Source organism: Lacerta agilis, chromosome 1 (assembly GCF_009819535.1).
Source record: "Lacerta agilis isolate rLacAgi1 chromosome 1, rLacAgi1.pri, whole genome shotgun sequence".
Lineage (NCBI taxonomy): Eukaryota > Metazoa > Chordata > Lepidosauria > Squamata > Lacertidae > Lacerta > Lacerta agilis.
This window is the reverse complement of record NC_046312.1, coordinates 29,495,030-29,516,686: the sequence shown is the minus strand read 5'-3', so window position 1 is coordinate 29,516,686 and position 21,657 is coordinate 29,495,030. Positions and strand designations below refer to the sequence as shown.

Below are 21,657 nucleotides of genomic sequence, written 5' to 3'. Positions count from 1 at the left end.
TGGCTGTGGGTAAAGTTTAGCACACAATGGTTACACAAGGAACCCAACTGTGTACACATACTTTTAAAGCACATTTTATGCTGCAGAGAATTCTGGGTATTGGTGTTTATTAAGTTTGGCAATAGATAACTGAGTTCCCAGAATCCTTTGAGGGGGAAACACACTTTAAATGTGTATATTTAAATGTGAGAGCCAGTGTGGTGTGGTGTAGTAAGAGTGGTAGACTCGTAATCTGGGGAACCGGGTTTGTGTCTCTGCTCCTCCACATGCAGCTGCTGGGTGACCTTGGGCTAGTCACACTTCTTTGAAGTCTCTCAGCCCCACTCACCTCACAGAGTGTTTGTTGTGGGGGAGGAAGGGAAAGGAGAGTGTTAGCCGCTTTGAGACTCCTTCGGGTAGTGAAAAGCGGGATATCAAATCCAAACTCTTCTTCTTCTTATAGTGAATACTCAACCCCTGTGACTCCAAGTCATTTTGAAATGCCAACTAGGCTGGCAGCAGACTCCTCTCCTTGACTCCATCCACTGGGCTCAGAGTGGGAAAAGGAAGCAACTTAAGACAGCCTGGTGCCATTGCAGGTTTCAGAGGCTTCCTACCCAGGACTGCTGCTATCATTAAGCCGACTAGGCAGTTGCCTAGGTTGCAAACCTCAAAGGGACTCAGGACTGACCTTTGAGGGGCACAGTTTTATACAATTAGTTGTGCACTAAAACCTTAGAATCATAGAATCATAGAGTTGGAAGAGACCACAAGGGCCATCCAGTCCAACCCCCTGCCAAGCAGGAAACACCATCAAAGCATTCCTGACAGGTGGCTGTCAAGCCTCTGCTTAAAGACCTCCAAAGAAGGAGACTCCACCACACTCCTTGGTAGCAAATTTCACTGCCAAACAGCTCTCACTGTCAGGAAGTTCTTCCTAATGTTTAGGTGGAATCTTATTTCTTGTAGTTTGAATCCATTGCTCCGTGTCCGCTTCTCTGGAGCAGCAGAAAACAGCCTTTCACCCTCCTCTATATGACATCCTTTTATATATTTGAACATGGCTATCATATCACCCCTTAACCTTCTCTTCTCCAGGCTAAACATACCCAGCTCCCTAAGCCGTTCTTCATACAGCATTGTTTCCAGGCCTTTGACCATTTTGGTTGCCCTCTTCTGGACACGTTCCAGCTTGTCAGTATCCTTCTTGAACTGTGGTGTCCAGAACTGGACACAGTATTCCAGGTGGGGTCTGACCAGAGCAGAATATAGTGGTACTATTACTTCCCTTGATCTAGACCCTATACTCCTATTGATGCAGCCCAGAATTTCATTGGCTTTTTTAGCTGCTGCATCACACTGTTGACTCATTAAAAACCCTTTCTTTTGCATTTGAGAAAGACAATAAAAGATAGTTGTATCACTTTTCCAATTTAAAATAAATTAAGCCGTTTCAAGTTTGTGTTTTTAATTATTATTATTTTTGCAAGACAATCGCTTTTCAACAACAACAGCAGCAGCAGCAGCAGAATATTAAAAACACGATAAAAGGTAAAACAAACGTCCCTAAACAGGACTGCTTTTAAAAATCGAAGTTAGCAATTTATATTTCGGGCCCTTCGGGTTGCAAGTAATTAGACTTGCCAAGGGCGCAAAATAGTGCCGACACCAGCACTTTTCCAAATGAAGATTCACTCACTCGCCCCGCCCCCCAATCCTGTTCTTTCCTTTTAGCACCGCCTACTACACCCTGGCCGCCCGCCGCTTGCTTTCCCGAACCTCGAACTCTGGGCAGCAGGTGGCGACGAAGAGAGGCGGAGGGGCGGAGTTTGCGAGCTGTATGCAGATAAAGTGCCGCCGCGGAGCATTGTGGGGAAGCGCGAACCGGGGCGCAAGGTGAGCATGGAGAGATCGGGGCTGCGTCAGGCTGGGCCAGTAGATGATGCCCGGCTGCTGGCGACCATAGGAAGGCGGAGACAGAGCCCTCGAGCGGCTCTTGGTGTGCTCGCTATGCTCTGAAAGAGCGCGGGAGGACGGCGGCCCGGGTCCGGTCGAATGAGAAAGCATACTTACCTGGCAGGGGAGACACCTTGATCATGAAGGAGGTTTTCCCAGGGTGAGGCTCATCCATTGCACTGCGGGTGTGCTGACCCCTGCGATTTCCCCAAATGCGGGAAACTCGACTGCATAATTTGTGGTAGTGGGGGACTGCGTTCGCGCTTTCCCCTGACATCTCGTGTGCAAAAAACAGAACTAATATGTCATATTAATATTTCTTTATGCGTTGTATTCCACGTTCTGATTTGTCGCAATTCTTATTCAAAGCAAAGAGCTCAGAAAAGTGGCCGCACTTTGCTCAGAGAAGTTGCGTGCCGACGAGTGCTAGTTGCTAGGAAGTACGAGCGCGGAATGACTCCTGTGCTCACGGCCTGCTTGTGACATTCACAAGAGAGAGGCGTCCGTCTGCTTGGCCGCCGTGACAAGAGCGTTGCACCAAGTACGTGTTGGGTTGGGTCTCACCCGCGTTTTCTTAGTGTTCTAACATGAACAGATTCGATTTCCACAAGAAACACTGCGAAGTTTCCCTGGCTTTATTAGCTTTTCCAGAGACAGTGGCTTTGCAGTAGCGCCATCCTACGGCGTTCATGGAAAGCACAAGATTTCAGGGGAAATCCTGTAAATTTTGAATATTGTCTGCCTCCGTCTTGCTCAGTAGCTTTTACATGGGAAAGTGGCTCCGATCGCCTTCTCTCTAGTATTTTTGCTAACTACAGTACTATATAAATTAGGTTAACAAAGTTTGTCCCGAACTGGACTCCGTAGCTGAAGGGTGGGGAATGAGAGGAGCACAGCAATAGAGGCGGACCAATTGGGCGGACCCAATGTGAGTAATAACGCCTTAGGAATCACTGAAATCTATTTCTTCAGCGTCTGGGGGTGGATAAACCAGCCCCGGCCTGTCTCTTGGGCTGTGGAGCCAAAGCGCGTCTGGTCCTAGCCCTTATAATAATTGCAGGCAAGCCGCCGAGAGCTCGGCAGTACAAGGACCACAACCCAGGCGGCCACTGGAACAGAGGCCTTTGGCTGGAGCGGGGCTCGGCAGGGAAGAGAACGAGGAGGCGGAGCCCGCATGCAGATGAGGCGCTGCCGCGGAGCATTATGGGGGAGCACGAAACGGGCTTCGCGGGCCTTCGGAGAGGTCGGGGCTCCGTCAGGCTGGGCCGGTGGATGATGCCCGACTGCGAGTGAGCGAAGGGGAGCGGGGAGGGGGCCCTCGGGCGGGGCTTGGTATGCTCGCTGTGCTCTGGAAGAGCGCGGGAGGACGGCGGCCCGGGTCCGGTCGAATGAGAAAGCATACTTACCTGGCAGGGGAGACACCTTGATCATGAAGGAGGTTTTCCCAGGGTGAGGCTCATCCATTGCACTGCGGGTGTGCTGACCCCTGCGATTTCCCCAAATGCGGGAAACTCGACTGCATAATTTGTGGTAGTGGGGGACTGCGTTCGCGCTTTCCCCTGATCTCTTGTGTGCAAAAAACAGAACAAATGTGTTTTGCTTACTAAAATTGAAAGGTTGCTTTTTTAATGTATTTTTATTAAATTTTTCTTCATATACAAAATTTTGTGCAATGTCTTTTTCTCTTTTTTTCCCAAGTACTGTAACCTTTTTTACAAATCGGTTTCATTTAATGAGACACTAGGAAGAAAAGTGGGAAAGAGGTGGACGGGAAAGATGGGTGGGGGTGAAGTCGGGTGAAGATGTTTTATTTTGCTTAATACATGTAGGGTTTGATGTCAGCTTTGCTTGTGCAGGTTCTCTGTTGTTAGCTTGTGTTCCTTTGGTGGTGCTAGAGGTTGGGGTTGGCCTAGGGTGTGGTTGTTCATTTGTGGTTGGCTGTGGTGGTCTTTGTTTTCATGTGTGAGTGGGGTTTTTATTTGTTTTGGATCAGGTTGAAGTTGCGTTTTGTCGTAGTTTGTGTGGAGGGCGTTCAGAAAACCGGCGTTTAGTCAGCAGGAAAAACTTGTGTAATGAATGCCAGCTGCTGGGAATCACGGCCTGCTCGTGGGCTTCCCACAAGAGAGGCACCTGGTTGGCTGCAGTGAGAAGAACGTTGCCCCTAGTGGGCCTTGCGTGTCATCCCGAAGGGCTTTTTATCTGTCTTGTGTTCTAATATTAACATGCGTGTTTTCCACAGGTCTCCGTAGGAAGCTGTCCGGCCTTCATATGTGCTTCTCTGGAGACAACGGCTTTCCAGCAGCGCCATCCTATGGCGTTCATGGAAAGAGCAAGTGCAGAGGAACTACTGTGGACGTTCAGTATTGTTCAGCTAATAAATAGAGGTTTCTTTTCCATGTTGCTGTCACTTTCAGATTATTTATTCTTAGTGGGTTTTCACCGTTTCCCCACGACCCGGGGGTTTCTTTTTAATCCTGAGGCACGTTCGTGTGGATTGTCTTCTCTGCCACTCTTCTGCCTCTGTTTTGTCCAGCAGCTTCTCCTCGTGAGAGTTGCTCTAATTGCTTTCTCTGTGGTATTTTGTTAACTATAATAAATTTTAGGTTTTTTAAATTTTGTCCTGAGCAAAACTCAGTAGCTGAGGGAGGGAATGGGTGGATGAGCAGAGCAAAAGAGACCGGAATGTGAGCGAATACTGAAATCTATTTCTTCCGCCCTGTCTCCTGGGCGGTGGAGCCAAAGCGTGCCTGGTCACCGCCCTTGCAAGCTGGGTGCTCGGCAGCGCGAGGACGACAAGGCGAACTAGCAAAAACTGCCTTAAAGCAACCTCTCCGGCGGCGCCCTAAACATAGGCGGCCGCTGGAACAAAGGGTCAGCAGCTCCGCCCCCTCTTTGGCCGGAACGCGGCTTGGCAGAGAAGAGCGAGAACAGGCGGAGGCGGAGCGACTCCCACATGCAGATGAGGTGCCGCCGCGGAGCATTGTGGGGGAGTGCGAACCGGGGCGCGAGGCGGGCATGGAGAAGTCGGGGCTGCGTCAGACTGGGCCGGTAGATGATGCCCGGCTGCGGGAGAGCGAAGGGAAGCGAGGACAGAACCCTCTGGCGGCTCTTGGTGTGCTCGCTATGCTCTGGAAGAGCGCGGGAGGACGGCGGCCCGGGTCCGGTCGGAGGAGAAAGCATACTTACCTGGCAGGGGAGACACCTTGATCATGAAGGAGGTTTTCCCAGGGTGAGGCTCATCCATTGCACTGCGGGTGTGCTGACCCCTGCGATTTCCCCAAATGCGGGAAACTCGACTGCATAATTTGTGGTAGTGGGGGACTGCGTTCGCGCTTTCCCCTGACAATTAATGTGCAAAAAACAGAAAAGAACGTATCTAAGGAAAGTTGGTTTATTTGTACTAGTTTTTACTTTAACGCAGAAAGCTTGGAAGTGGGAAAAATATTTGAAAAGCTAAGGTTATGTTTTTGAAATTGCATCCCAGTGGTGATGGGGGTCGCATCAAGCCACCATCAGTGGCGCAGCCAGCAAAGATACACGTCCACTGTAGCTGCCTGCTGCTGCTTTCCTGCTGAGAAAAGCAGCTCTGCCTCAGTGCCTTGAAGTGAGTGAGATTAGCTGCCATGTTCTCCGTCAGCGTGAAGGGAAGGCAGCGCCTTGTAATTGGCTGCCTTGCTCTCTCCCATGAGGAGCGCTCTAATGCTGTGTATTGCAAGGTTAGAATAGTTTTCCGCAAAAACGATTTTGGCCAATATATTGAAAAATCGCACAGCGCTAAAACACCATACATATAGTTACAGGTAGGTAGCCCTGTTGGTCTGCCGTAGTGGAAACAAAATAAAAAATAAAAAAACCTGAAGTGTGCATGCACATGAAAGCTCATACCAAAAACAAACTTAGTTGGTCTCTAAGCTGCTACTGGAAAGATTTTTTTTTTATTTCATACAACTTACATTAATGCAAAAAGGACAATTTAGAACAAGTGAAGGCAGTGAAAGCATCTGGAGGCAATCTGCGGAGCACATCGACATTGGTAAAGTCTGTTTTTTGCACATTAATTGTCAGGGGAAAGCGCGAACGCAGTCCCCCACTACCACAAATTATGCAGTCGAGTTTCCCGCATTTGGGGAAATCGCAGGGGTCAGCACACCCGCAGTGCAATGGATGAGCCTCACCCTGGGAAAACCTCCTTCATGATCAAGGTGTCTCCCCTGCCAGGTAAGTATGCTTTCTCATTCGACCGGACCCGGGCCGCCGTCCTCCCGCGCTCTTCCAGAGCATAGCGAGCACACCAAGAGCCGCCAGAGGGTTCTGTCCTCGCTTCCCTTCGCTCTCCCGCAGCCGGGCATCATCTACCGGTCCAGCCTGACGCAGCCCCGACTTCTCCATGCCCGTCCCGCATCCCGGTTCGCGCCTCCCCACAATGCTTCGCGGCGGCACTTTATCTGCATACAGCTCGCAAACTCCGCCCCTCCACCTCTCTTCGCCGCCGCCTGCTGCCCATATTTCGAGGTGGGCTCCGCAGCGCCGCGCTCGCCTCTCATCGACGAAGGAAAGTTTGAGGGAAACAAGCGCTGCTAAAAGTGGGAGTCGGGTGTTGCGCCGTTTCCCTCCACCTGTGCTTACGTCGTGTATTTGTAAATAAACTCAAATATTAACAAAATGCCCTAAGCCTCCAGTGCTCGACTCTTTCCTTCCAAAGGAAACCAATCCTGGGTTATGTGCTGTCCCTCTTAATCGCCTTCTACACAGAGAAGAGGGAAGGAAGTAACAATATGTTGCCTATGCAGAGGGAACAGAGTAGCCATTTTTGCCTGTATATATTTCCCTCAAAAAGTAGCAGAAAACTTCCCTTTTTACTTTACACGTTTGTAAATTCTTTCAGACATAGCTAACCAACTGGAAGAAACAGTGAACACAGCTTCATGGAGCACATCTCAGTCTGTTTCCACTTGACCAGGTTATCCATATAACTGGGGATAAGGGAAACAAATTACTAAAAGTGTCTATATTAATAATTTTATTATTTATATGCGACCCATTTTACTGGATTGCCGAAGAATATATAAACACATGTCTGGCTAGAACATGGAAGAAAGAAGAACTCCAGCGGGCCACAATGTTTTGGCTAAACTTTGCCAACTGTTTTAATGATAGAAGGACCAATCACTGGAATGTGGAATGCTTAAGCATAAGATTTAATAACTGAGTGCAAGGTTAGTGCATTTTGTGCATTTTTTTTGTATTCCTTTTTATTTGTCCCTAATTTCACAACATCTCAGACAACCTCTTGCTTCTTCATAATAACATCCTGCTCATCCTGTTTATTTTATGATAAACAGGGCACCAAATCTATACAATTTAGGAATGCTAAACTGAAACGATATAATGTCAGCAAAACCTAAGGGACAGAACTGGATACTTCTAATGGGCTTAAGGTATGTTTACTGCAACTTCCAGAGAAACTGAGGAAGAGTGCTCAAAAAATTTTCGTCTGACAACACCAAGGGGTACATTAGAAATACACAGACGAGACTAATAACAAGCTGCATTTGAATGTAAGAAAAGCAGTGCTAAGTTACTTAAGGGTTGCAAGTCCCATCTATACTTAATCAGAGCAAAGCTCCATTGAATACAATGGAACTTACCTCTGAGTAAACATACGAAAGTTTATTTACAGGCACACAGTTTTGGGTTTGGAGCTTTAGCAAAATGGGGGATTGAGACTAGTCAAATAGCAAACATAAGAGGATACAGTTAGGCTTGTGGAAAGCTTAGCTTTTCATGTAGGGGGCTTGGCAAGGTTTACATCAAGGGGAACTAACCTGTGACACCCAGACATTGCTTGTCTACAGCTCCCAGCATCCCTTCTTACTGACCATGCTGGCTGGAGCCAGCGGAAGTTGGGTCCCTTGGCAGAACAGTTGTGTATAAATATGATAAATAAAAACCCGGAGAGCTCCAGGTTAGCAAACCCTGGATCAAATTGTAGGTCAACCTTCATCAGCCTAGTGTGGTCCAGATGTTTTGGACTACAAGTTTCCATCAGACCCCAGCAAACACAGACATAATGAGAGTAACACAGTATGTAGAACTGACAACAGACATAGTGGCCATTTAGAAATACCAGCAGATGGAAAGGATAAGGTTCCCCACCCCAGAATAGTGTCTTTCGTATACTTTACTCCATAATCAACCTATTGATGGTACTATGCGCTCTTTACAAAGTCCAATCTCAATCAGTACATTGGTATGTAGTGGAGATTTGACATTGACATTGGCCAGCCTCTTCCTCAATGGGTAGCTTTGTTTTATAGTCACATGTACTAGTTGCCATGATACCTGCACATTAACCTTGGTTCAGCTCTTTGGGGCAAGTGGAGGATTTAAATACATCTGGTATTTCACTATCTAGTTTGGAAATTATTTTGTAAATGGGCTTTTTCCAGGACGGGTCCAAATCCTTCCCTGCCCTGACAGCACTAAAGAACTCCTGAAGAGTCAGACTAGCAACATCCAGGAAACCATCAGGAACCTACAGACAGAGAAGAAGAAAGTTAGGACTATGAAGCAGCCACTGATCAATTTGACATCTGCATAGGGTGGACTGATCTTCATCAAGCTGAATGTCCTGCAAAAAAAAAGTTTGTTTGTTTGTTTAATTATATTAAAACACTAATTGGGGAGAATAAAGAACATTGTTGTGCACTAGTTTGGAAAAAACATGTTGATCTGTGTGTACAGACAGATGTATACACTGCCGCTTTAGATGACACGATTGTACGAAGGCATGTACAATTGCCACCTGCAATGTACAAAAGCATATTGTGGGGGGGAACAAACTCAGTGTGCTTCAAAGACTACATTTCTGCACAGCCTAAAGCAGGGATAGGCAACCTAAGGCCCATGGGCCAGATGTGGCCCAATCGCCTTCTCAATCCGGCCCACGGACCGTCTGGGAATCAGCGTGTTTTCACATGAGTATAATGTGTCCTTTTATTTAAAATGCATCTCTGGGTTATTTGTAGGGCCTGCCTGGTGTTTTTACATGAGTAGAATGTGTGCTTTTATTTAAAATGCATCTCTGGGTTATTTTGTGGAGCATAGGAATTCGTTCATATATTTTTTTCCAAAATATATTCCGGCCCCCCACAAGGTCTGAGGGACAGTGGACCGGCCCATGGCTGAAAAAGGTTGCTGACCCCTGGCCTAAAGTGTTCTGTTTCACTGTTTATGTCCTTATGTTGCAGGGAGTTATCTAGTTCTGGTAAAAAGGGCATTTTCTCAGCAAAATGCCAAAACAGGCAAAATAAAACTATGTAGCAAGTGTAACCTCACCTCAAAATCATTCCCTTTGTTGTAGTGCACATTGAGGATCCGGAAGAGCTCAGAGTCCCTGGTAACAATGAGGTCACTGGGATCTGTGACGTCCTCCAAGACAGCTTGCCTGGCAAACTTTTCCATCTGGATGTAATAAAATTCACGGAAGTTGCTAAACCACTTGATGAGCTGGGAGGTGATGCAGCGGGTGAACTATGGAAAGAGCATGGAACATGGTATTCTTGGATATATACATCCTAACAAGCACCTCCCACCTGTGTGGATGGGAAATACTGTATTGAGACAGATTTTGGAGGCATAACATTGAAAACACCCATGGGTGAAGGAGCATGAACACATGAGCAGAAACAGTGAATCATGGGCAAATGACTCCCCTAGTGCAGACAGCTTTTCTTCTTAATTAGCAGGTTCCACCTTGCCCCTTCCTTTTGGAGCAGAAGTCACTTTAAAAGAAAGGGGCAAGGGGAAGAAGCTCCCAGACAGATTGTGTGTCAGATGTGATCCTCTAGATTTTGCTACGTGAAAGATACTCGGAGTCCAGTGTGATTTTCATGCTCTTTATTCAGCTCATAGTAGTGAGGAATGTAGTTCCCCCAAAACGTTTGCTTTATATACACTATTTACACAATGGGCCCCATGTGATTGGCTAATTCCGGGATACTCCTGTATGCCAATCAGAGTGCGGATTCACTTCCACCTGGAGCTGGATTGGGTGGCTCCTGCAGACCAATCAGACTCCTGCAATCTCAATCCTATTGTTCTGGGACCAGTCAGACTGCTGCAATCTCAATCCTATTGTTCTGAGACCAGTCAGACTGCTGCAATCTCAATCCTATTGTTCTAGGACCAATCAGCCTGCTGCAGTTTGGATCCTATTCAACTCAGTACATAACACCCCTCCCCTCTAAGTTCCAGTCCTGCCTGGGAGGTTGCATCCATAGTCCTCAAGGTACGCTGGCCGCCTACGTGTGCGTTGCGGCCTGGGCTGTTCCCTGGTCAGGGGTTCTGGTTCAGGCTCGTGTTCCAAGGCTGCTGGTTGTGATGGGGCTGTTTGGTCTGGCGCAACCAGCTCGCTCTGTCGTGGCTCTGGTTCCGGTGCCCTTTCGGCCTCACGGGTCCTCTCAGTATTTACTGATTCTGCCTCCCCTGCCGGCCCCTCCTGCTCTACGGGTCTCAATGCCCCACTGTTCCCTTGGGACTCCTCTGACCTGTCCTCCTCCTGGTTTTCTCCTGGGAATCGTCGCCGTAGCTGGTCGCAGTGGCGGCGCCAGCATTGCCCCCCCTCTGTTAGCACCTCGTATGACACGGGGCCTGTCACCCTGGTGACTGTGGCAGGTACCCATGCTGGGCCTGCCCCAAAATTCTTTGCGTACACTGGATCCTGGGCCACAAAGGTCCGGGGGTTCCTGCCTTCCCCCACCACTACCTCATCCTGAGCTCTGTCAGGGTGGAGGCGGTCCAGTCTGATTGCGAGGCGCCGGCCCATTAGTAGTTCAGCGGGGCTCCGGCCAGTCGTTGAGCTGGGGGTGCTGTGCTGTGCTAGAAGGAATGTGGCAAGGCGGTACTCCCAGTCCCCTTGCGTCATGCGGCGTAGGGTGTCCTTGGTGGTCCGCACCATGCGCTCTGCTTGGCCATTGGTGGCAGGGTGGAATGGTGCTGAGCGGATGTGGCGGATGGCATTCTGTGCTGTGAAGGTCTGGAATTCTTCTGACGTAAATGCGGTTCCGTTGTCTGAGACGAGAGTGTCAGGGAGTCCATGGGTTGCAAACAGCCTGCGTAGTACCCGGATGGCTGCGGACGTAGAAGTGGATGGTACCAGTGCGACTTCCAGCCATTTGGTGTAGGAGTCCACCACTATGAAGAATGTTTTCCCCTGGAAGGGGCCCGCAAAGTCCATGTGCAGGCGTGACCATGGTGCTCGGGCGGACTCCCAGGACTGCACTGGGGACCTTGGGGGATCTGGGCGGGATTCTTGGCAGGCCTGGCAATGTTTGACCCAGGTCTCTATCTCTCCGTCAATCCCTGGCCACCATACATAACTCCTGGCGAGGGCCTTCATTCTCACTACCCCTGGGTGTGTCTCGTGTAGGGCTGCAAGGACCCTTTTGCGAAGGGGCTCAGGAACGACGACCCTGCTTCCCCATAACAGGCACCCCTTGTGGGCCGACAGTTCATGTTTACGGGTTGTGTAGCCAGCGAATTCTGGCCCGGGGCTGCTGCTGGGCCATCCCCTCCACACCCAGTCCAGGACCCGGGAGATGACCCTATCTTTCTTGGAATGCTGTGCAACTTCTTGTGCCTGAATAGGGCGGTCGGGAAGCAGCTCCAGGCTCATAACCTCTTGTGCAGGTGCTGGGTCGGGGCCTGTTTCTGGTAGTGGTAGCCTGCTGAGGGCGTCTGCGTTTCGGGGGCAAACAAACCAAGCAACGGCTTGTGATCAGTCACCACGGTAAAGGGTCGCCCGTACAAGAAATCATGGAATTTTTTTACTCCCTTCACGATTGCCAGACCTTCCTTGTCGATTTGCGAGTAGTTCCGCTCAGCTGTGGTGAGTGTCTGGGAAAAGTATGCCACTGGCACCTCTCTTCCATCTGGGAGTTGGTGTCCAAGGACAGCACCGATGCCGTAGGGTGAGGCGTCACATGCTAACACCACCGGCAGCCTCTCGTCGAAGTGTGCCAAGACCGAGTTTGAGACGAGCAAGTCCTTGACTGCCTGGAATGCGGCCTCCTGGCGCTGGCCCCACACCCAAGGGGCCCGCTTGTCCAGGAGTCTGTGTAGGGGCTCTGCTACTGCTGCCTTATGGGGAAGGAAGGCATGGTAAAAGTTCAATAGCCCCAAGAAGGCCTGAAGTTCAGTCTTGCCCTTGGGCGCTGGGGCATCACAAATGGCCCGTACCTTGTCCCCAGTCGGGTGGACCCCTTCTGCATCCACCATAAATCCCAGAAAGTCCACCTGAGGCACTCCTAGTAGACACTTTTCCCGCTTCACCTTGAGACCCGCTGTTTGGAAACGGTGCAGAACGGTGCGAAGGCGGTCCTCAAACTCCTCTGCTGTGGGCCCGGCAATCAACACATCATCGAAGAAGGGGGTGACGCCAGGAATCCCTTTAAGCAGCGAGTCCATTAGATTCTGGAATATGCCTGGTGCCACACTGACACCGAATTGCAGCCGCTTTACCTTGAACGCTCCCCTGTGCGTCACAATCGTCTGTGCCTCTGCTGTGGCTTCATCTACTGGCAGCTGTTGATAGGCTTGGGCCAAGTCCAGCTTGCCAAAAATTTTTGACCCAGCCAAGGTGGCGAGGACATGGCTGACCACTGGCACTGGGTATGCGTGGGCCACGAGGGCCTTGTTTATGGTACATTTGTAGTCTGCGCAGATGCGGACCGAACCATTAGGCTTGACGGGTGTGACGATCGGGGTTTCCCAGGTGGCATTAGGCACAGGCTCCAGCACTCCTTGCTCCACGAGCCGGTCCAATTCCTCGTCTATACGGGGTTTCAGGGCGAACGGGACCCGGCGGGCCTTGAGCCTGACAGGTCGTACTGTGGGGTCCAGCTGTAGGGCAATGGGGGGGCCCGTATACTGTCCCAATTTCCCATCGAAAACTGCCGGAAACTCCTTGCATATGGCGTCCACATCCACTTGTAAGCTAGTGCGGTTCACCCCGGTGACGGCTAGCCCCAGTGGTCCAAACCATGCCAATCCCAGTAAGCTAACGTAGGAGCCCTTGACCACGAGCAAGTCCAGTTGCCGCGTCCGCCCTCGATATTGCACCCTGAAGGTCCCCACCCCCATTGTGGGGACCTTACGTTTCTGGAAGTCCCGGAGGGTGAATGGGGCTGGCCTGAGTTTGGGACCCCCACTAGGGCACAGTTTCCTTAAAGTCCGTGCCGAGATTATGGATAGGGTTGAACCTGTGTCCAGCTCCATGCGGCACGGGGCCCCCTCTATCTGTACCTCTACATAAATTTTCTCTATGTTGGGGTGGGGCAACTGGTATACCTGGTAGTCCATGGTCTCCGTCGAGTTGCCTTGGTGCGTTGGGCCCCGGGACCTGGGGCTCTTGGGGCGGTCATCTGATGCCTGGCGTCGGATAGGCCGAGCCCGACACACCCGGGCGATGTGGCCTGATTTTCTGCACTGCGTGCACTCGGCATTGCGGAAACGGCACGTCCTCCTCTCGTGATTCTCCCCGCAGCTTGCGCAGTTCCCTCCTTCTGGTCGAGGCAGCTGTGGTGTGTGCACGGCTTGAGTGCGCCGCTGTACTCTGTGCACCTCCTCCCTGTCTGATCCTGAATCGTCGATGAGGTCCTCGTGGTGGACCCTTGGTTGGGACGGCACGCTCGGCCGTGCCTCTTGCATCGACCTCTCGGCGGCTTCTGTTGCCAGGGCCTCCTCCAGAGCGACCTGGAATGTTAGGTCCTTCTTGGCATAGAGGCGTCGTTGCAGCTTCTCGTCCCTCAGGCCACCGACGAGGCGATCACGCAGCATGTTCTCCAACTCTGAGAAGTTGCAGAACCGAGCGGCTTGGCGGAGGGAGGTCACAAACCCCGTTATGGTTTCCCCAGGGGCTTGCCGCTTTGCATAGAAGGCATTTCGACGAGCCACCACCGAGGGCTGTGGCGAGAAGTGCCCCTTCAGCCGTTCCACTATTGTTTTGTAAGGAACGGTAGCGACATCATCAGGCGCAAGGAGAGCCCGGGCGATTTCGAATGTCTCCTCTCCGCAGACGCTGAAGAATATCGCCCTCTTCTTGGCATCGTTGGTGACCCCTTTAGCTTCTAGAAGAAAGGTGAAACGGGTGGCGTATCCTTCCCAGTCTCCTGATGCTGGGTTGAATGGCGAGAAGCTGCTGTCCATTGCCATCTTGAGTTCCTTGGGACCCGGAGCTGAAGCCTGGATACACGGTGCGAGGCAGCTGTGCGGCAGGTGGCGTTGCTGCGGTGCTGTGTGTGGCAGTCAGCTCAGCGGGATCCCACCTTCGTCGCCAGTGAAAGATACTCGGAGTCCAGTGTGATTTTCATGCTCTTTATTCAGCTCATAGTAGTGAGGAATGTAGTTCCCCCAAAACGTTTGCTTTATATACACTATTTACACAATGGGCCCCATGTGATTGGCTAATTCCGGGATACTCCTGTATGCCAATCAGAGTGCGGATTCACTTCCACCTGGAGCTGGATTGGGTGGCTCCTGCAGACCAATCAGACTCCTGCAATCTCAATCCTATTGTTCTGGGACCAGTCAGACTGCTGCAATCTCAATCCTATTGTTCTGAGACCAGTCAGACTGCTGCAATCTCAATCCTATTGTTCTAGGACCAATCAGCCTGCTGCAGTTTGGATCCTATTCAACTCAGTACATAACACCACGCTACATCTCCCATCATCCCTGACATGCTGGCTGAGGTTGGAGTTCAACAATACCTGGAGAGGCCCATGTTAACCACACCTGAACTAAAAGAATAATTGCAGGGGGAAACACATCCTTTGCTAATCAAGACATACTTTCAAGCAAACATATTAGTAGGTCTTGCCCACAAAGATAAGCACTGCCAGATTTTTACTGGGAATGTGTGCATTATATCAAACACCAGGTCAAACCTCTGTTTTAATTCCTCCTCCAACTTCTTGTGGAAAACAATGCCTCTATAATAAGTCCATAGCACAAATGGGCCACCCATTCCTCCCCACCCCTCCCCCTCCATCCATTGTGAATAAGCATAATAATGTTGCTGCTTGTAAACTGTCACTAGGGACCACTAACGCAACACCACTGATCTCCGAAGAGGCCTTGCACTTCACTCATGAGAAAAGTCAGGGAAATTCTGAACTGTTTTGTGGTATGCTCTGATTTCAACCTGACACCCACAACCATACGGAGGATGTACTGATCCAATCCAATGTATTATTTTAATCATTTACATTCCACCTTTCTCCGTCAAAGTTCAACCTAATATAGCTCACCAATAAACAAACAAACCCCAGAATGAAACATTTTATCCAACTGAGGGGCTGGGGATTAGGCAGACAGGCAGGAGAGGTACAGTCTAAAATTATTATTTATTTTGTAATTATTAATTTGTATACAGCCCTTCATCCAAGTAGATCTCAGGCTGCTTAACAACATAAAAATACAATATAAAAACACAAATGCATAATAAATCAACAAACAAACAACAACAACCCCTCACCCACCCCTCAATTAGAATTATTTTGTACACACTGGTATGCACATTTGCTAGCTGGTACTCCTTTCTTGTGATACCTTTCTTCCTCTTTCAGTTTCTTGGAACAATGCATAACCTGGTATGTAATAAATTAACACCTGCACATATTTTTACATTAACTTTGGAATACAAGAAGCCGAATACTTTTACCTGGACATCTAGGAAGTAGGTTTTCAGCAGAGAAGATGTGGGATAGCGAGAGAAGAAGAACATCAGCTTAGCCTTTTTCAGGTGGCCAGGGGTCAAAGCTTCCTGGATGTATTTCAGAGTCAAGGAAAAAGTTGCTTGCTGTTCCCAGTCCCCCTAGCTAACATTAGTTGGGGCTGTGTGATACTCTACCTTGCTGAACAATGTTTAAGGGCTGCCAACTCCTAATGCAGAGTTATTGCTGGCAAATGCTGTTTCTTGTTGTCATTATACAGCAGTGATTCCATGTCTATTAATTGTAGCGAGCAGGAATCAACTTGTCACAGGAAGGAGGGGAGGAAGCTGAGCAGTCACGTTATTGAGTGCAGGCAGGTTCTACCGTCCCTGTTAGTTTTCTCAATGATAAAAGCTATTACAATGCAGCATCTCACACTAGGTCAGGAGTTATTCATCAGGAGTAGTATTATCTGACCTAGTGTGATATCCTGCATTGTACCAGTCACTTGTTCGACTTGCATATATTTTTCTGGAAATCTCTCGTGTTTTATAGGCACATGTAGTGCAGTTAAGCTTCCTAGATCCAGATCCTAAAAACCAATCCTAAAAGGAAGGCAGAATTTGTTCTTGCAATGGTGAGGGATATAATCGTTCCTTCTGCACAGCTCTTAAAGGTGTGATATCTCTCTAAATGTTTGGGCATGATGAGAGCCCTTAGCACAATGTTGAATCTTGAACAGTTCAGATGCTGAGGTCAGGCTTTTATGGGCTAATCTGACAGAGAATGTTTAGGAGAGGCAGTGCCTTTACTAAGGAGGACTAGGCAGAGCTAGATGAGCTGCAAAGCCTGTTTTTTAGCCTAGCCTATTGTTACATTGCTGATAAGAGATTAAAAAACCAAGTTGAAATATATGGTATCCTACTTACCTATAAATTAAAGACATTAACAAACCAAGATACCATTAAATTAACAAAATCTCTTTATGGGTCTTTGCAGCAGAAAAGATAAATTTAGCAACTATTTTTGCTATCATTTTGTTCGTGTCAGCCAAAATGTAGGTCCTTCCTGGGTATTTTAGTAAGGAGGGAGTGAATAATCTATTTTGGTCATCTCTATAAAAGTTACGTACAAAAACCCTCACATGTTAATGTTTCTATTGCTCCATTCCTACAAGGGCAGAGCCATTTGATGAATGAGATAAACTTTTACTTACTTCTTATTCAGTTCTATAAATTTATCCAGAACATAAAGTAGCGGAGTTGTCCTGCTTCTTCATGTAATGAGGGAAACCTGTAAGATTCTGGTTACAGAATGTCAAAATAGGTTATCTGCTGCTCAAATATGCTAGTTCAATGTGATGTGAAATGCTACAGTCAAGAGTATGTAAAACAAAAATCCCTTTGGGGTCACTTGGTTAGAAACTGATTTTGGAGGATGTAATTTGGAGTGGGGTGATGAGTGCATAACCCATTTTCCCCTGCTGCAATGCCCCTGATGCTGCTTTCTCTCCTGAAATAAAATACTTTTGACTGGATGTCTGAATCTCAGTAAGGATGGTGCCAGTATTAGTGGGGGGGGACATAAAAAGTGCATTATAGTTAGAAGTAATATGCACCAGAAGGCTGGTGAATTTTTCTGAGGATAAAAAACCCCAATGGAAACTGAAAAAATATGTAGAAACTGAGAGAAGCTGCAATGAACAGATTTGCCTACCACTAAACAGCCACTCACAGCTGACACAAGATGCTGATGATATAGGAAGGATATATGTGTTGAAGGGAAGTACATTCCATCCACCATAGCTTGCATTTCAGCCAACTCTGCATTTGAAGCTTGAAGAGAGGCCAAACTTTCAATTTCAGCTGGTTTATAGGGTGTTGGACATCGTTGGTGTCTCATGACAGATGACTTCAGTTTGATTGGTCGCCATGGCCCATCTAAGCACTCTGGAGGAGGGACCACTTTTGGAGAGGGGCTGCCCCAATGGCTATTCTGACCACATAGTAGCATTTGGCTAAAAATACCGTTTCTTTGAACTTCAGAGGTCATGACCAAGGGATAATTCACGGGTGGTACTTGGCAGGGTTTTCTCTCCATTTTTGAGCGGATGGGATAAGAAGGAAAAGCTGGAGGTTTTTCTGTGGATACTGACATGGTGCCTTTATGGGAAGAAATCTTAGGAAGCCATTTGCTGGATGCACATGCTGCAGCACCTGTAAATTCTATCCCAGTAGAGGACGCTGTTACTGTGGGACTACTTGGCAGATGGGGCTGAGGGTCTGGTGATTCAGGCAATACTTGCTTCAAAACAGAGTCCACAGCCTGTGTCACCACCTGTATTAACTCACGTTTCAATATCTCTGAAAGAGCTCTGTCTTCTGAAGTCAGACTATGCAAATCTGCTGTTCTAGTTCCTCTCTCTGACCATTCAGATCCTCTCGTCTTGGGGATGCTTCTACAAAAACGATCTCTGCGATAGCCACTTGAAACACCTTGACTACCGCTATCCAAGCTTTGTCCAAAGTTCTCCTTCAGCAAATCCAAAGTCTTCTCCATATTTCCTTCGCTTCGACTGGAATCATTCAGCTCATGAGGCTGAACAAACTTCTCTTGTAGTTGCTTCAGCTGCTGCTGCAAAATGTGGAGCTGTTTTTTCAGCTGGAGGCATTCTTCTACCTGGATACAATTTTGGCCAGCTCTTGCCAGAGAAATCTCATGCAGACTCTGCTGCTGAGGAACTCTCTGCTTTCTCTTGTTCTCTCTATAGCTCCCCTTTACTTTCTCTAAGTGGTGTTTATCTCCTTCCACTTGGATACCAGGCACTATAGGGTTTGGTGTCAGGCTCATTCCCCGGATAATATTTTCCACCCTGGCCCTCTTAGCTTGCAGGTGTTCATTATGTAACTGACTAGAGTTAATCAAGCCACAGCCAGGACTCGGGGAGGAGGCTTCCCTGGAAGATGTGCCATTCCCAGCACTTTGGAACAGCAGTTCAGTTTTCTGTGAGGAAGGGAGAAGAAAGCTAGGATCCAGCTCACAGTTAGGTTCTGGCTGGCTGAGGAGATGTGATATTATGGATGCATAGTAAGAAGCAGGAGAAAAGAAACAGTCTCTTTCAACACAAGTGTCTCCTTTCTGCCCACCAGCATGTCCAGAAGTAGGTCTGTAATCATAATGATCAGCAATAGGATTCCCATTCATATCTTTCTCCTTTGAGATGCCGGGTTAGTATCCAACAAAATAGTAGGAATTATTTAGGTAAGGAGATTGTAATACAGGCACAACTTATGAATGTGACACAATAGGTGATGACTTTTCTTTAAAAAAAAAACCACCTTTGAAGGCCAAAAATCTGGAGCAGCAAAAGAAAGGAAGAGAATATATACTATCTAGTATTTTATAAAAATCACAAGCCTTCCATATGTACAGAAATGATTCTTTCCTTTATTCATCTTGTATATCTGTTCAAATACTACAGTCTGTCTGGGGGAGCGGGGAGAGCTGGAAGAGTTGAAAAATTTTACACCCTGCCCCCAAAGTAGTACCAGTATATCATATATTCTAAGAAGTATCCCCCAAGAGATTCTACAACATTCCCATTAGCCTATGGCACTGCTAAACTGTTCTTATAATGAGTAAGAATTTCTGAACATTTAACTGAAATCCACCCTCCTTATCTAATCATGGCATTCTTTCTGGCACTCTTTTGCACCTTCTATGCCTATTTTGGCTACAGTGAATATGCCAATGTTGACTGAATTACAGGAGTCAGATGCACATCAGGGTAGGTCCTTTATGGATTGAACCCCAACATTTGTGCCAATGAAAGCATGCTCACCAGTCGTGATCATGTTATATCTAAAGTTACTATCCAGAAATCTCTAAATAAAGAATGTAAAAACACAGCTATGGTACTGTGAGAAACTATTTCCATCAGCTGCCACATGTACTTTACCAAGCAGCCAAACCTCTTATTGCACACTAAAGACATTGAACAGTCTTGAGAACATTATCCCAAGATATTGAAATAATCTGATGCCCTTTCCAAAACAACCTTTCTGAAGAGGAATCCTGACAAATTCATCATGACTCAGTCCTGATCAGACCCAAATTTCTCTTAGACAAGCACCAAATGTCTGGGTACTTTATCAAACTTTCTTAAGATCTCTGCAAATAGTCAGAGTATTGACACTTCTTAAATTCTTCTCAGCAATCAGACTCTACCCAAATAATCAAAGTTGCTTTTTCATAGCCTTAAACTGCAATTGGAAAGATTTTTAAAGGAGATTCTAAAAGAAAAAAAGCATGATAAAAAGGTATTGTCAGAGATATTTTAAAAACAAGTTGCTTCTACAATCTTTCTAACTAAAATCTGCAAAGTTAAATTACATGGGGGGGCCCCCACAAAATCTCTCCACACGGAGATTGTGTAGCATTGACCACTTACCTTGGCTGACAAAGGTATATGTAATGCTACTCTGTACTTTTACAGCATCTGCAGACCCGTTTACTGAGAAAGAGGGCACCGAATCACTGATGCTGTCATTAAAGATCCCTCTAACTGCAGCACTGGTCACAGGGGTGCCAACAGCAGCCAACCAGCTTGAGGAAGCCTATGAATATGTAAAACAGAAATGCAACCATCAGGTGCAGTTCACATGTGGGATTTAACATTTACACTATGGTTGCTCCCTGACAACCTGTTTATTCAGTATTCATTTTGATTTGTTTGCAGGGAGATTAGATGGCACATGGCAGCTATTTATTGAGCATTCTTTCTTATTTGTTTGTGTGTGTGGAGGTTAGTTCAAGCAAGAGTTATCCCATACTTTATTGCAAAAAGCCAAATTTAGGGGACATGGGTTTGTTGTGGAAAGCTCCAATAGCACAACCTACATTTGATGGTATTCAAATGAATCCCACCCCAAAGAGTGTCCATTCATATGAACAATAATTGCTCTTTCAAACCAAAAATGGAAGTTGCTCTCAAGTATTGTCAGCCAAATGAGGACTTGACTGACCAATTGATCAGTGCTGATTCTCAATAATTTCTGAAACCACCTTATTAGCTTTAAATAAAATAAAAAGATACAAAAAATGATCCACAAAAAAATCCTTAATTCACAATAAGGTGGCAGATGAGGCAGAGGATTCACTTCATTGAGTCTCAAACAGCTCTGCTGCCCTCTATCAATGAAATTCCCCTTTCTGCCCACCAAATGTGTGGGTGGGTGTGGAAAATCCCGAAAGGTTTTTGTTTGCCCCCCACTTTCTGCCCTAGATGGCATGAGTGAGCAATGGGGCTGAGGATATAGCGGTGCCTACACGGCTCTTCTTCAAACCTCACCACTTCCCAACAGGGGTTTGTAATTGCTCTACCTTGCAGGGGGGCCCATAAACTTTGCCACTTTGACTAGGTGAGTTGCACTGCTGGCCTGCCACTAGGCAGAAGTGGGGCAATCAGTTCAGGCGGCAAGTGTGGGGCGGCAGCACCCGGCCATTCCTCCTGAGCTTTCTGCTGGAGGTCAGGAATGTGGATGCCACAAAGCCTGTCCTGAGCTCCCTCCTGTCTCAGGTCAAATGAAAGGTTCTTCTGTCCTGTCCTCAGTGCCATTCCAGTAAGCTTCTGCGTGTGAAGCAACTTGTCCTTCACCTCAGGGCAACGTATTGAGCCAACCTTGGCGGAAAGACAGCGCTATCCTGTCTCGCTTATGAGCTCGCAGGCATTCGGCTGCCCACCGTTGGAAACAGGAGGCTGGACTAGATGAATCCTGGATATTAAATCCAGCGAAGTAATTGTTGCGTTGACAGCGTGCTTGTGCATTAAATCATGCTGCAAAGAAAGGGCAATGACTTTGATTCAAAAATAAGGAAGGTCGTGGTGGCAGGAAAGTTGCCTCCCTTTCCTTCCTTTCTGCAGCCGCCCACGCAAACCGCGAAGCAGACGGGGGTGCGGGGGGGGGGGTTATGGAGGAAGCGGCCCAAATTGGCCTTGGGGTCCAGT

At 47.8% G+C, this 21,657-nt stretch overlaps 1 protein-coding gene and 4 non-coding genes across 5 annotated transcripts; 3 read left to right on the top strand and 2 right to left on the bottom strand.

Annotated features, from left to right (window-relative positions):
- The first annotated feature begins 2,044 nt into the window (after window positions 1–2,044).
- LOC117061622 lies at window positions 2,045–2,208 on the top strand. Its single transcript, XR_004428114.1, has one exon. It is a non-coding gene; the product is annotated as a U1 spliceosomal RNA (small nuclear RNA).
- A 1,125-nt stretch (window positions 2,209–3,333) lies between these two features.
- LOC117061618 lies at window positions 3,334–3,497 on the top strand. Its single transcript, XR_004428113.1, has one exon. It is a non-coding gene; the product is annotated as a U1 spliceosomal RNA (small nuclear RNA).
- A 1,616-nt stretch (window positions 3,498–5,113) lies between these two features.
- LOC117061611 lies at window positions 5,114–5,277 on the top strand. The gene has a single exon (XR_004428112.1). It is a non-coding gene; the product is annotated as a U1 spliceosomal RNA (small nuclear RNA).
- A 720-nt stretch (window positions 5,278–5,997) lies between these two features.
- Window positions 5,998–6,161, bottom strand: LOC117061606. Its single transcript, XR_004428109.1, has one exon. It is a non-coding gene; the product is annotated as a U1 spliceosomal RNA (small nuclear RNA).
- Window positions 6,162–7,962: 1,801 nt separating this feature from the next.
- PROX2 (prospero homeobox 2) lies at window positions 7,963–18,955 on the bottom strand. The gene is made up of 4 exons (XM_033142661.1): window positions 17,421–18,955; window positions 15,659–15,766; window positions 9,274–9,468; window positions 7,963–8,470 (listed from the first exon to the last, which is right to left on the bottom strand). Exons 1-4 carry the CDS (start codon window positions 18,852–18,854, stop codon window positions 8,285–8,287), a joined length of 1,923 nt encoding a protein of 640 aa, XP_032998552.1. The 5' UTR covers window positions 18,855–18,955; the 3' UTR covers window positions 7,963–8,284.
- Between the last annotated feature and the right edge of the window lie 2,702 nt (window positions 18,956–21,657).

What these genes read in the sequence shown, in the direction of transcription:
- PROX2 (XM_033142661.1), bottom strand. Translation starts at nt 18,854, where the DNA reads ATGAATGGGAATCCTATTGCTGATCATTATGATTACAGACCTACTTCT. An exon ending in TGTACTTCCCTTCAACACAT is followed by an intron (nt 15,767 to 17,420) that starts ATATCCTTCCTA and finishes ACTCTGAAATAC; the next exon opens with ATCCAGGAAGCTTTGACCCC. An exon ending in ACAAAGGGAATGATTTTGAG is followed by an intron (nt 8,471 to 9,273) that starts GTGAGGTTACAC and finishes CTCTGTCTGTAG; the next exon opens with GTTCCTGATGGTTTCCTGGA.